At 42.4% G+C, this 15,267-nt stretch overlaps 1 protein-coding gene across 2 annotated transcripts in view; it reads right to left on the bottom strand.

Annotated features, from left to right (window-relative positions):
- The window catches only part of LOC100337213 (adhesion G protein-coupled receptor E2), a 42,899-nt gene extending 28,215 nt beyond the window's left edge, over window positions 1–14,684 (bottom strand). For both annotated transcript variants that reach the window (XM_015471940.3, XM_005208597.5), the window contains exons 1-9: window positions 14,583–14,684; window positions 11,430–11,483; window positions 10,778–10,897; window positions 7,698–7,844; window positions 6,232–6,285; window positions 5,809–5,943; window positions 3,380–3,426; window positions 3,205–3,282; window positions 2,619–2,796 (exon numbers count right to left, since the gene is read on the bottom strand). In XM_015471940.3, coding sequence (XP_015327426.1) covers window positions 2,619–2,796; window positions 3,205–3,282; window positions 3,380–3,426; window positions 5,809–5,943; window positions 6,232–6,285; window positions 7,698–7,844; window positions 10,778–10,897; window positions 11,430–11,483; window positions 14,583–14,649 — 880 coding nt within the window. In that variant the 5' untranslated portion in view covers window positions 14,650–14,684. The remainder of the gene's footprint in view (window positions 1–2,618; window positions 2,797–3,204; window positions 3,283–3,379; window positions 3,427–5,808; window positions 5,944–6,231; window positions 6,286–7,697; window positions 7,845–10,777; window positions 10,898–11,429; window positions 11,484–14,582) is intronic.
- Window positions 14,685–15,267: the final 583 nt, after the last annotated feature.

Below are 15,267 nucleotides of genomic sequence, written 5' to 3'. Positions count from 1 at the left end.
AAAATGGAAGTAATGTGTTGCTGAGGATGAGGAAATTGGAACCCTCATACATTGCTGTTGATAATGTAAAATGAAGAAATAGCCACTGTGGAAAACTAGTTTGGTGGTTCCTCAAAAAGCTGAAAATAGAACTACCACATCACCAAACAATTTTACACCCTATTGTGTGCCCCAAAGAACTTTATTCAACAGTTATTCAAACCAAAACTTATGCTACAGGGATTTCCCTGGTGGTACAGTAGTTCCAAGACTCCATGCTTCCAATGCAAGAGACACAGCTTTGGTCTCTGGTCAAGGAATTAAGATCCTACTTCCCATATGCTGTGAGGTGCACAGAAAAGAAACACCACATTCATAGTAGCTTTGGTCACAACAGTCAAAAGGTGGCAGTCAGCCAAAGTCCATCAATGGATGAATGGATAAACAAAAGGAGGTACATCCATGTACAATACATTATTATTCAGCCATAAAAGAATGAAATACTGATACATGCTACAACATGGATGAACCTTAAAACATTATGCTAGGCGAAAGAAGCTAGACATTCAGGTCTATATCTTTAATTCTACTTATACAAAATTTCCAGCATGGCAAATTCATAGAGACAGAAAACAAATCAGTGGTTGGCAGGTACCAGGGGAACAGAGGATTGAGGAGTGTTTGCTTAGTGGCTACAGTTTTTACTTTTGGAGAGTTGAAGTTGTTTTGTAAATAGAGGTTATGATTACAACCTTGCTGCTGCTGCTAAGTCGCTTCAGTCGTGTCCGACTCTGTGCGACCCCATAGACGGAGCACACCAGGCTCCCCCGTCCCTGGGATTCTCCAGGCAAGAACACTGGAGTGGGTTGCCACTTCCTTCTCCAATGCATGAAAGTGAAAAGTGAAAGTGAAGTCGCTCGGTCGTGTCTGACTCTTAGTGACCCCATGGACTGCAGCCCACCAGGCTCCTCCATCCATGGGACTCTCCAGGCAAGAGTACTGGAGTGGGGTGCCATTGCCTTCTCAGATTACAACCTTATGATGTACTAAATGCTACTAGATTTTACACTTTGATTAAAATTGTGAACTTTAGTGTCCATCAGTGGAGGAATGGGATAAAAAGATGTGGTGATTATGTAGAATAGAATATTAATCTACCACAGCAAAGAATGAAATTCTGCCATTTGCAACACTGTAGATGGACCTAGAGAGTATTATGCTTAGTGAAATAAGCCAGATAGAGAAAGACAAATACTGTATATCATTTCTATGTGAAATATAAAAATAATATTAACCAATGTATGCAAAACAGAAACAGATTCATTGATATTGAAAGGAAACTAGTGGTTACCAAAAGGGAGATGGTAGGGTGGAAGGGCAAGTTAGGGTTATTGGATTAATAAGTGCAAACTGCTATGGCAACCCACTCCAGTGTTCTTGGCTGTAGAATCCCGGGGACGGGGGAGCCTGGTGGGCTTCCGTCTATGGGGTTGCACAGAGTTGGACACGACTGAAGTGACTTAGCATCAGCAGCAGCAGCTATGTTTAAAATAGATAAGCAACAGGGATATATTGTTTAGGATAAGGAATATAGCCATTGTCCTGTAAGAACTTGTAATGGAGTGTATTCTGTAAAAATACCAAATTACTATGCTGTACTCCTGAAACTACTATAAATAAAAATAAATTTTTAAAAAATAAATAAATAATTGTGCTAAACAAAACAAATACTCAATTGAAACAAATTATACCTACATGACAAATAACATGAGAAAGTTATGTTATTCCAAATTAAAAATTTTCCCTTTTGTAACCATTTCTATTTTGTCTTAAACTTTTCATTATCATTATTTTTATGCTCATAATTTATTTACAATGAAAGTGTATATTGTATATAATTTTATTCATTTATGTTTTTCTTACTGAGGTATAATTGACAGGTATAGTGACTCCATACTTGAATATATTGCAAAACAATCACCACAAAAACTAGCTAAAATCTGTCATCATACAGAGTTCCAAATTTTTCTGTGGTAAGTCCTTTTAAGATGTACTTTCATAGCAATTTAAAATACACAGTACAGTACTATTAACTATAGTTACCATGTTGTACATTCCCGTAACTTATTTTTAACTGGAAGCTTGTACCTTTTGACTTCTTTGCACCATTTCCTGTACTGCTATCCTCATCTCTGGCAATCACCAATTTGTTCTCTATGTTGATGACCTTGGTGTTTGTATAGTTTTTTGAAAGTGTTAGTGGCTCAGTTGTGTCTGACACTGCAACCCATGGACTGTAGACTGCAAGGCTCCTCTGTCCATGGGATTCTCCAGACAATAGTACTGGAGTGGGTTGCCATTCCCTTCTTCAGGGGATCTTCCTGACTCAGCGATCAAGCTCAGGTCTCCTGCATTGCAGGCTGACTCTACCATCTGAGCCATTAGAGAAACCAGGGTATTTGTCTTCCTCTGTCTTATTGTTTTGCTTAGCACAATAATTTATTTATTTTTTAAAATTTATTTTTGTTTATGAGGTCAACTTGAAATACAACCCTGGTCACTGGGCTCTAGTGAGGTTGGGAAAGGAATGAACCAGCAATGAGCAGAGCAGGAGCCTGGAGGCTGTTCCAGGTAATTACCTGTGCCTGAAGGTGAACTGAAGTGCAGTGACTCATTGTTCAGGGACTTGCTCAGTCCTCTCAAGACAGTTTCCAGGCCAGTGAGCAGGTTAGAGGCCACAAGGTGCTGTTCTGAGTTGGGCAAGGTTTCTAGGTCCCGGGGGGCCTCCAGCATTTCATCCACCCCCTGTATGAGGTTCTGTGGAGATAAGGACACAGAGCCAGTAGATGACACACCTGAGAGGTTGTATGAAGCCATTACCCACTCACTCACAGAAAACAGAGATTGGAAACTGTTTGAGGGATAAAGGCAGTGCCAGGTAGGATTCTTTGGGTGGTCTTTGCATCTGGAATCCAGCCATTCAGAGGTCAATCTTGTACATGAATGCCAAGGATGATGCAAACCTAATATTCAGGGGCTGCAAGATTAAAGGTTTTTAAAAGGTGCCTGTGGGAGTGACTACACATGTCCATACTTCCCACCCACCCTGGGAGAGGCAGGGCCTCGGAGCAGTGTGCCATTATGTTGAGATATCTCCTCCTGGATCAGATTTTCCCACAGGACCTGTGGGAAGCCTCCACCTGCCTCCCTGGGTCCTACCCTTACCTGGATAGTGTCCTGGACAGGGACTGACTCCACATTTTCCCTAAGATTCTGGACTCTTTTGAAGAAGCAGGAGAGCATCTTGGGGGGGAAGAATATGAGGAGGTTAGAACTTGGGGGAAATAGGTGGGCTATATGGAGGGATTTCCTGTTGCATGTTGTCTGCTGGGCCACTCACCGAGCTGTTGATACTTGAGGGTGCGGTCCAGGTGTGGATGGAGATCTCTGCAGGGAACAGTACAGTGGATCATTAGGGGTGAGAGCATTTGTGTGTGTGTATGTTGTGAGTGGGATCTGGGGTCAGGTCAGGCCAGGTACCATCCCAGACATTAATCCCTGAATATTTGGTTCCTCAGAGTAACAGTTTAAGAAGAACCATGAATGTAAGAATGAATCAAAAAGAAGGAACAGAATGCTTGATCCTGTATATTCCAGTTAGGGAACCAAAGACTTTATGGCTTCACAGGACTCATGACATCATGATGAGTCAGGGCAGCTGTCTGGTCCCCCCAGATCAGAGTCCTCATCTCTGGACCTAAGGGTTTCCCTTCTAAGGCCCCAGACCCAGGTGGAGGGTCTGCAGTAAGACAGAACAAGATATAGGAGGGATGCACAACTGAGGGATTCAAGTTCAACCTCTAACTGGGCATTGAGACTTCTTCCTGTCTTCTTAGATAGTGGCAGTTGCTGGAGACCTGTCTTAAAGGTTGATGAGATGAGATGGAATTGAGTGCAGGATAGTGGAAATGGGGTGTGAGGAGGGGAGGATATGAGGATCTGGAATTCCTCAACCTGACAACTGTGCTCCTAGGAATGAGCTGGGACTAGCAGCCATATCTCTTCTCCATGTTCAGCAGTTTACAAATCTCCATGAGATACACATACAAATGCATCAAAGAAACTCTGGGAATACCTCTAGAGTGACAGAAAGACTGAACATCAGTCAAAGACCTTTTTTGATGACAAAATCTGATAAAATCTACTTTTATAAAAAATGTTAAGTAACACATGGATACTTGGAAAACAAAGATAATTTAAAACATGAAAAAAAAAGAAGAAAGAAAGAAAATCACTCTTATGTCCATTACACAGATCCCTGGAAATTTCTTCAAAATTTTTTTCTCATCATATTGCACATATTAAGAATATTTTTCTTTAGTAGCAATAAATGTCCATCAAAAACTTTTATCAGTAGACAAGGATTATTTCTTGTAAAAACTATATAATTCTCCCCTACTTTTTAGTATTGTGGTAAAATTGATAAAACATAAAATTTACCATCTTATTAACTTTTCAAGCAATACAATTTCCCTTATGATCCTATATTGTTGAAAATAAAGCCTTTAAATTTTAGATCTGGATCTTGGTTCTATGACCCTACTAAATGTGTGACTTTGGATATATAACTTAAGCTCTTTGGGCCCAAATATGATTATTGAAAAAAAGATTCTGCCTTGAAAATGTAAAACTCCTAGAATAAAATATGACAGTTGGGCAAACTGGGAGAAGGTGGGGAAAAAATCTAAGTGTGCTAGCATCCTGGGTCTGCTGTGAGGATTGATGTGGGAAACCACAATGGTCAGTGAGGAGGAGTTCCTGGTGAGCTTGAGATAGTGAGAGAGCCTGAGCTTCCTCCTGGGAGTTTCTTTCCTTCTGTTGGTTCATTTATTCCCCCCTTTCTTTTTGCCATAATAATAATAATAGTGTAACACTATGAATGACGATAATAGCTCTCATGTGTTGACAATTTTCTCTGCACTAAGGTCCATCTAGTCAAGACTATGGTTTTTCCAGTGGTCATGTATGGATGTGAAAGTTGGACTATAAAGAAAGCTGAGCACCAAAGAATTGATGCTTTTGAACTGTGGTTTTGGAGAAGACTCTTGAGAGTCCCTTGGACTGCAAGGAGATCCAACCAGTCCATCCTAAAGGAAATCAGTCCTGGGTGTTCATTGGAAGGACTGATGTTGAAGCTGAAACTCTGATACTTTGGCCACCTGATGGGAAGAGCTGACTCATTGGAAAAGACCCTGATGCTGGGAAAGATTGAGGGCAGGAGGAGAAGGGGACGGCAGAGGATGAGATGGTTGGGTGGCATCACTGACTCAATGGACATAGATTTGGGTGGACTCTGGCAGTTGGTGATGGACAAGGAGGCCTGGCATGCTGTGGTTCATGGGTTCACAAAGAGTTGGACATGACTGAGCAACTGAATTGAACTGAACTGAAACTTTAGCTTTTCTTAACTAAGGTAAATATTAAATCTAAGTTCATCCATATGGGGTAGGTACGACTACCTCTGGTTTACAAACTAGCAAATAATCCACAGAGAGGAAGACAACTTCCTAACTGTCAAAGAGCCTATGTCGTAGCCCAGCTCTGCTGTGTTGGCTCTCAGCCCTCTTCCAACTGATCATGAAAACAAGATTACCCAGTCCCCTCATACTTTCCTGTGCTGTCACTTTTATATTACGCTTGTTAAAATACTTTTGAGCTGCTCCAATGGCTGAGGGCTCTGGAGGTCCCATTGTGTCCTCCCACAATCTCTATATACCACCCCCAAGCATATGCCACCCACAAGTTAATGCCACTCCCAAGCCTCTGTACCATCACAAGTCTCTGAGCGGCTGGTGATGACTTTCCCAGTTGAAGATGTGAATCCTGGAATGCAGCGACAGGTGTTGGCATCAACACATTTGGAGTTTGGAGGGCACCACTGAGCACAACGAGTTATGATAGAAGCTGTGTGAATGAAGATCATGGTCAGAAGACCCAAGAAACTCAGGAAGTCAGCTGCATGCTAGAGACCCAATAGTAGAGGAGGGGAGGAAAGAGTTGAATGGCTGCCACTAGAAGTGAAAAGCCTCAGAAAACTCTGGACGTAATGGGGAAGAGTAACAGCTGTTAGTATCCTTAGAGGATACTCTTGCAGAATAAACCTCCTTTCCCAATTTTATTGGTGAGAGGACCCAGACCATGGCATACACTCTCAAGCTTATGTCACCAATGGAGCTGGGTGCAGAGACTCACTTTTAAGGTTCTGGACTGTAGTGTTCATTGTCTCCAGCAGTAGTAGCTTCAGTTCTGTGGCAGAAAGACAGAGATGACAAAGAGGAGAGAGTTGAGCTCTAATTGCAACCACTATACCCATGGCCTTTGCCTTCTTACTGGATGGCTCTGGCTCTATAGCCCATCACTCTGAGCAACATTCCTGAGGCTCCTGTACTTTACTTGGAATCAAGAAATCAACACTTCCCCTCCATTTCTCAGGCCTCTTGAGGGATCAGTCACTGATAGACAGCCCCTGTGGGACCTCATGTGCTACATGTTTGTAGAAAGAATAGTGCGTTCCCATCCGTGCTAGCTCAGATTCTAGCTCCATGAAGTTGGTCCAAGACCCATCGCTGAGCCAGGACCATCAATAAGCTTTCAGGAAAGGGTGAGGTGTGTAAAGATGATGCCAGAACAGGCCAGAGGCTCCTGAACACTGGGGACCAGACTGGGGATACAATGGAGGTCTACTTCCATCCATGCAGACTTGGTGTTGTGAGGATCCATTTCCTGTACCCTTGGAAGGCGTTTTCCAAACTGAAATGAAATGGTAAGACTCATCATCTGAGTGAGGCCAGCTTTGTGGGAGGGCTGGGTGCCTGAAGAAGGAAGCAGGTGCTGATGGATGAGAAGTGGCTGGTGTTTCTGTCTTCTTTGTCCTGGGCATCTAGCTAGGGATGCAAACTTGTGGGCTCCTTCTGTGCAAGGCTCAAGTGGTCTGAGTCAATGTAGGGCCTTTGTTGACCTCCTAAGTAGACAGTTGGGCCAGGACAATGAAGCCCAGTGACACTCTCTCTTTCCATCTATGCCAGATGGGAGCCACTTTGAGTATATGTGGTGTGGTTCATGCCATCTACCCATTCTGACATAACATCCTCCCGGTCCCAGTCATTTGAGTTTCCCATAGGCTTGTTAATAGAAATTATTGGTCAGGGGCATGGTGGATACTTGCATAGTGAAATAGACAAAGGCTGAGTGGCCAAGGAACTGGGTAAGGTTACCCAGGGACAGGGCTGGCTGGGGAAGATGGGACCACCCTTGAATATCCCCCTTCCAACATTTCTAGACAGAGTTCTCAGGTCCATCATTCTAGAAGAGTCTGAAAAGACCCCTAGCTTGCTCAAATCTGTATGGGATCCAGGTGAGAAAGGTCTCATCTTGGCAATTAATGATGAAGAATACAGATAATTCCCTGGGACTCATTGCACTGGACAACAACTCCTGAAATGCCTTGAATACCACTCTTCTGTTTATTTGAGAAAATAAGATGCCAAGTGTCAAGGGGGCATCCAATATTGCAGAAATGACACTCTATGTGGGGTTCTGACCCTTGGGGTTTGGAGAGAGAGGGGATACCAGTAGGTGCTGAGAACAGACCTCTGTGGCCTAGAGTAAGTGGCCAAACTTAGTGAATGAGGAAATGAAAGAAATGGGTTCCTTCTTACCAAACATTTTCGTAGTACACTCATTCTCAAATTCTTCTTCAGAAAGAGTTCTCTTTCCTCTGCAATGAAGCTGTGTGTTGTTAAAGTTCTGGCAGTCTGCATATATTCCATAGGACACATTCCATGATGGTCCACACTTGTTGATGTCTGGAACACAACAGGACAAAATGTCACCTCTCAAAGATATGAATTCCATTGTGAATTCACATGGCACTCACCTCCGTCCTGATCTTGACACAAGACTGAACTGACTCAGCTCCTCATTAGCTCTTGTAGGGTTAGGCTGAACTAGCATCAGTTGTTCCAGAAAGCTGGCTTACTGTTCTGCTCATCCCTGCTCTCTGACTATCTGCATGTACCTTGATTCAAACACTCTGCTGTGTCATATGGGGACTGGAAGGAGGTCTGCCTCCCCTCTGCAGGCCTTTTGGGGTAGACAGAAAAAATGACTTGGTTCCAGACCATCCTCTTGGTTGCTGTTTGCATTATCAGGGACATGCATTTGAGCTCCAGTCATTTCTAACTGTGAGTGACAGTGACACTGAAGACTTCCCAAGATGCTGAGGAAATGGAGGCAGTCATGGCTGGGGAATTGTCCAGAATGATACCCATCATTTACAGCTGAGGTTAGGGGTAGGTGATCAGGCTCTTACCCATTGATCCCCTCAACCTCCATTTTAGTCATAGCAGTCCTAGTACACCCCACAATCTTCATCAAGCACTCCCCCAGCTCTCATGTTAAGACTTCTTGAGATTCCCCAGGATGTCTCTGGGGGAGACTTGTTCTCTCCACTTCTGTAGAAATCACATTTTATCAGAACCTGTTATGCATGGGAAAGAGGAAGAAGCTCACAGCTGAGTCACTGCAGGTGTTCTCTGGCATTTTACCTCTCCCTGTTCCTAAACTTAGGAGGAAAGGTGCCCATGAGCCAGGTCCCCTTGGAATAGGTCAGGGAACCATAGAGCAAGTGCTGGGCACCAATGCTAAAAACAACAGCAACTTAGTAAAAATGCAGGAATAGAATGTTTGGCTCTTGTACATATATGATCTCCTTCCAGTCAGGGGGTCAAAGACGTTTAAAGCCTGGAAGGACTCACACGGCCATGATCAGTCAGGGTAGACAACTGGTCTTTCCCAGGTCAGAGTTTTTTATCCAGACTTTTGACATTCCCTTCTAAGGCCCCAGATCCAGGTTGTGGGTAGTATTAACATAAGGATATGAATGAAGGGGGAGGGATGCACACCTGAGGAATTGTTGTTTGGCCCCCATCTGATCACTGAGATTTCCTCCTCTCAGATGGAGACCCATATTAAAGGCTGAGGGATAGGGAGGAGTGAGTGGGGGCATATGGGAATGAGTGCTGGAAGGAGAAGACATGAGGATGGGAGACTCCTCAGCCTGACAAGTGTAGTCCAAGGAAGGAGCTGGAATCCAGTTATAGCAGCAGCCAGATTTCCTCTCCATGTTCAAGAGTCTGCATATCTCCCTGAGACACACACATGCAAGTTCACAAAGGAATCTTTTGGATACTTCCAGGGTCAAGTAAGGGCTGTGCAGTAATTGCAACATCTTTTCCTTTCTTTGATAAAATTTACTTTCTCCCAAATTTTAAATAATACATCAATACTTAGAAAATAGGGAAAAAGTTAAAAAAAAAAGGGGGGGGGGATCACCCAGAATTCTAGCATTCTAGAATATTGTAGGTTTTTTTCTTTTTTTTTCACTCATTGTTTCAAATATGCTAGGAATAATTTATTTTATTACCAATAACTCAGACTATTTTGAGCAGATGAAGAATATTTCTTGATGAAAAATCATATAATTTTCTTTTCCCTCATTAAAAAAAATTGCAGTAAAATGTCCATAACAAAAGTTTTCATCTTAACTTTATGTTTAATAATTTCCTTTTGTCGTTCTATTTTTTTAAAGAATAAAAACTCCTTGGCTTTAGACATAGTCTGTTTCTACTACCTTATTAGTTATATAACTTTGGACATCACTCAATCTCTTTGAGGCTGAATTTGCTAATTACAAAAATCAGGCTACCTTGAAATCATAAAATTCATAGAAATAACCATACTGTATAAGCTCCTTGACATTGGTCATGGTAATAACTTTTTTTTTTTTTTTTGGATTTGACAGCAAAAGCAAAGCAACAAAAGCAAACTAGAAAGGTGGGACTCCATCAAACTACACAGCTCTGTACAGCAAAATGAAGTGAAATTACTCAGTCGTGTCCCACCTCATGGACTATACAACCCATGGAATTCTCCAGGCCAGAATACTTGAGTGGGTAGCTGTTCCCTTCTCCAGGGGATCTTCCCAACCCAAGGATCGAACCCAGGTCTCCCACATTGCAGGCAGATTCTTTACCAGCTGAGTCACAAGGGAAGTCCAAGAATTTTGGAGTGGGTAGCCTATCCCTTCTCCAGAGGATCTTTCCGACCCAGGAATTGAACCGGGGTCTCTTGCATTGCAGGCAGATTCTTTACCAACTGAGCTATCAGGGAAGACTGTACAGCAAATGAATCTATCCAAAAAATGAAAAGAAAATCTACAATATCAGGTAATAATTTACAAATCATACATACATAAGGGGTTAATATCCAAAATATATAAAGAACTCATATGACTCAATAGCAAAAAAAAAAAAAAAAAAAAAAGAACCAAATAAAGTGATTGAGTAAAAAATGGGTAGATGACCTGAATAGACATTTTTCCAAAGAAGACTACCAAATGGCCAACAGGTACATGGAAAGGTGTTCAATATCACCAATCAATGAAATGGAAATAAAAACCAGATATCACCTCACACTTGTTAGAATAACTATTATCAAAAAGACAAGAAAGAACAAGTGTTAGTGATGATGTGGAGGAAAGGACTTTTTTCCATTGTTGGTATCAATTAAATTTGCAGCTCCTCTGGGACTGCTCACTTCCTTCATGCTTTCTTAAAGTGTCTCCTTTCTTATTCTCAACAAAGTGCTTCTGTGCTGCCCTCAGAGCTGAATGCTCTAGATGTACCACAGCCTCTCCCCAAATCTGCCTGAGCATTTCCACCACCCCAAGGCTCTGTACCATGGCAACTCTTCAAGGGGCTGGTGAAGCTGTCCTCAGATGCAGAACTGAATCCTGGAATGCAGCGGCAGGCATCAGTGTTGACACATGGAGGGTTTGGAGGGCACCACCAAGCACAGGCTGTGAGGGAAGAAGCAGTGGGGATAGAGGTCAAGGAATTGTCAAGGAATGAACAAAGCCTGCTTCAGACTGGTGATCTAATAATAGAGGAAGGGAAGGAATGGATGGGATGGCTTCCATTGGAAGTTATTTTTGTTTAGTTACTAAGTCATGTCTGACTATTTGTGACCCCATGGACTTTAGCCCACCAGACTCCAGGGGATTCTCCAGGCAAGAATGCTGGAGTGAGTTGCCATTTTCCTCCTCCAGGGGATCTTCATGATCCAGGAATTAAACCTGTGTCTCTTGCATTGGCAGGCACATTCTTTACCACTGAGTCAGCTGGGAAGCCCTTTCTTGGAATAGGAAGAGACAAAAACTTCTGAGCATGTTGGAGTGTGGAGGAATAGCTTCTCTTACATTCATAAAACTGTGTCTGGACCTTACATTCAGCATAAGCCTACTTTCTTAATCCTTTGTTGGTAAGAGGACACAGACCTCAGCATATGCTCCACAGCTTATGTCACTAATGGGGCTGGCTGAACAAACTTACGTTTCTTGTTCAAGGATGTGGATTCCAATGGCAAAAACAGCAGAATCAAGAATCCTGGGGGCAGAAAAACAGAAAGATGACAGAGTAGAGTCACACTCAATTTCATCTCCTGTCCCCATAGCCATTGCCACCTGGGGATGTGTTTCTGGGCCCTGTATCCTTCAGCTTTCCAGTGGCATGTCATATTCTCCTGTACTGTACTCAGGATCAAGAACTCAGCCTTTCACCTGAGTCTTGGGTCTCCCTGAGGAGTCAGTCAGCAACGGACACAGTCCTCATGGAAAAATCAGGTGCTACAGGTAAAGGACAGGCAATATATATAGACCAACAGCTGATGTTAGTAACACATCTTTGAAATTCCAACCTCTTCCAGTGGAAGTGTTAAATTGTGGAGGAGAAAGTTCTTTAGATTGTTGTACCTAGGTTATTTGTTCTCTGAGTGGCAGAAATCTGCTCTGAAGGTTTCTCTTTCAGGATCTCTCTTCACGTTTAACATACATGACAAAGATGGGTATGGGTAGTAGAAATGGAACAGCCCTGAGTTGGAGCCCTAGCTCACAATTATGTCAGCAGGGCATGGAGCCCTGGAATCAGGAGACAGGGAGTTTAGAGCATGTGAGAAGTAAGAACTAATGAAACTTCTAAGGTAGAAGAACTAAGGTAGAGTCACTATAACCTTGTTAAATGGCCTCTCCACATATAGCACCAATAACTTCTATGAAACTGAAAAAGTTAGTGGCTCAGTCATGTCTGACTCTTTGTGACCCCAAGGACTGTAGCCCACAAGGTGACTCCTCTGTCCATGGAATTCTCCAGGCAAGAATACTAGAGTAGGTAGCCATTCCTTTCTCCAGGGCATCTTTCCCACCCAGGGATCAAATCTGGGTCTCCTGCATTTCAGCAGATTCTTTACCATCTGGGCCACCAGGGAAGTCCAATGACTTCTATGGTTCATTCCAAGTGAACTCCTGGTCCTGCTATAGTGTGTCAAGATCACAGCCTTTTTTCTTGATCTCCCAGTTTGGTCTGAGAAAATGAGTTACTGATCAAGTTTTCTGTTATGAAAATAACCCTTATATGTGGAATCTAAACAGAAATAATACAAATTAACTTACAAAACAGAAAGAGTCTCATAGAGAATGAACTTATGGTTGCCGGGGGGTGAGGGGTGGGGTGGGAAGAATGGAGGAAGGGATATTTAGGGAGTTGGGGATGGACATGTACACACTGCTATATTTAAAATGGATAACTAACAAGGACCTACTGCATAGCACAGGGAACTCTGCTCAATATTATGTGGCAACCAGGATGGGAGGAATTTCGGGGGAGAATGGATACATGTACATGTATGGTCAAGTCCCTTCACTGTTCACCTGAAGCTATCACAACATTATTAATTGGACATATGTGTGTGTGTGTTAATCATTCAGACGTGTCTTACTCTTTGCAATCCCATGGACTGCAGCCCCCCAGGCTCCTTTGTCCATGAAATTCTCCAGACAAAGATACTGGAGTGGATTGCCATTCTCTTCTCCAATCAAACCCACATCTCATTATGTCTCCTGCATTGGTAGGCGGGTTCTTTACCTTCTGTGCTACCTAGAAAGCCCCTAATTGGCTACACTCCAATACAAAATGAAAGTTAAAAAAAAAAAAAAAAAAACGAATAAAAAAGAAAATAACTATGGGTGCAAAGATAAAATTTACTCTTATAGGCAATATGTGGAGCACATATTAGAGTCTGTTATCTTATCCATGGGAGCCAGTGAACCTTAATGAAAATTTTTTACGATCTGTGAGTCTGCACAGAATTTTCCCCAAATGTGCCCAGAATTAAGAAAGTCATGTTCCACATATCAGAAGATAAGAAATATGGCCATTCTCATAAAAACCAGAAAACAATTTACAAGCAATGAGGACAACATATAGGGAGCATTTGACTTACTAGGTAACAGGTATTATTCTAAACAGTGAAGAAAATAAAGATTCATCAGAATTAAGCTGACCTTTCTGATACTGTTTTTTCACCAATTCACTATTGAAAGTGTTGGTTGCTCAGTTGTGTCCAATTCTTTGCCTCCCCATAGGCTGCAGCCCACTAGGCTCCTCTGTCCATGGGATTTTCCAGGCAAGAATACTAGAGTGGTTTCCCTCAAATCGTTCCATCCTGCATAAAGCCTATAGATTAAGTAATGGTGTTTTTCTTATGCCATTAGAATTTTCACATAGGTTGGTTTTATGCTCTTCTGGAAAAAAAAAAAAAAGTTTACCAGGCTTGTCTCAGCCGTAGTACCCAGATATTTTGTCAAACACTAGTCTAGATGCTGCTGCGGAGTTTTGTTTTGCTTTTTAAAAATGAGATTAACATTTAAAGCAGGGCTTCCCAGGTCACTCAGTGGTAAAGAATCTGCCTGCCTAGCAGGAGATGCGGGTTCAGCCCCTGGGCTGGGAAGATCACCTGGAGAAGAAATTAGCAACTTGCTTCAGTATTTTTGTTTGGGAAATCCCATGTACAGAGAAGCCTGGTGGATTACAGTCCATTGGGTCCCAAAGAATCTGAGACGACTTTGAGATTAAACATGCACGCACACACACATTTAAATCCATAGACTTTGAGTAAAGCAGATTACTCTCCATTATATAGGTGATCCTTTTTCAAACAGTTGAAAACCTTATAGTAAAAAGACTGACCTCACTGAGGAAGAGAGAATTCTTCCAGATTGCATTTGGACTTGAGAAGAAGCATTAGGTCTTCCCAGGGTTTCCAGCCTGCCTCCCTGTCCTGTAGATTTTGAACTTTCCAACCTCTGCAGTCCCATGAACCAGTTCCTTCAATAAACCCCTTTCTCTTTCCTTCTCTCTAAACATTCCAGTGAATTCTCTTTCTCAGGAAAACCTGGACTAATACAGGTGGCAAAATGAGATATCTTTAAGTCTCCAATTTGCCTAGAAGTAAGTTTGACCAGTTTTCTCCTTTGAAACTTACTATCAGTGTGCTAATATCCTTAAAATTTCTACTTGTCTATCCCTTATAGAGATAGTAGGAAAGCAAGTTAAATATCAAGGATGGAAGAAAGAAGAGAATATTTGCAGACTGGATAGAGTCCCCAAACAGCTCTATTAGTCTATACCCCGTGTTACAATTCTACACACCTGGAAGCAACCTTAGATAGCCGTTTTTCATGATGTAGAGACCAGCAAGTCCAGCCACGGAAGACATCTGATCTTGGTCTGTGCGTGTTGAAAAGACTTCTTATTTTAAGTGTTACTTGCACTTTGATTAAGTTAACTGAGGAAAATGCTGATCTGGATTCTTTCTTCCCTTTTAATCTGCCCTATGATTAGCTTCTTAGAAACTGCAGTTCTGTTTTTAAACTATGTGCATGGTATTTATACTGAATTAGTGTTTGGGCTTCCCTTATGGCTCAACTGGTAAAGAATCTGCCTGCAATGTAGGAGACCCTGATTCGATTCCTGGGTCAGGAAGATCCACTGGAGAAGGGAAAGGCTACCTATTCCAGTATTCTGGCCTGGAGAATTCCATGAACTTCATAGTCCATGGGGTCATAAAGAGTGGGACACGACTGAGTGACTTTCACATAGTATTTGTACTGAAATACTCATTGAAGGTGGTTTTTTAATCTTTTTGGTATCAGCTCAGTTCAGTTCACTCAGTCATGTCTGACTCTCTGTGACCTCATGAACTGCAGCACTCCAGGCCTCGCTGTCCATCACCAATGTTGAGTCCGCCCAAACTCATTTCCATTGAGTTGGTGATGCCATCCAACCATCTCATCCTCTGTTGTCCCCTTCTCTTCCTGCCCTCAATCTTTCCCAG

This window comes from Bos taurus, chromosome 7, assembly GCF_002263795.3.
Source record: "Bos taurus isolate L1 Dominette 01449 registration number 42190680 breed Hereford chromosome 7, ARS-UCD2.0, whole genome shotgun sequence".
Lineage (NCBI taxonomy): Eukaryota > Metazoa > Chordata > Mammalia > Artiodactyla > Bovidae > Bos > Bos taurus.
This window is presented reverse-complemented; position numbering and strand designations above follow the sequence as displayed.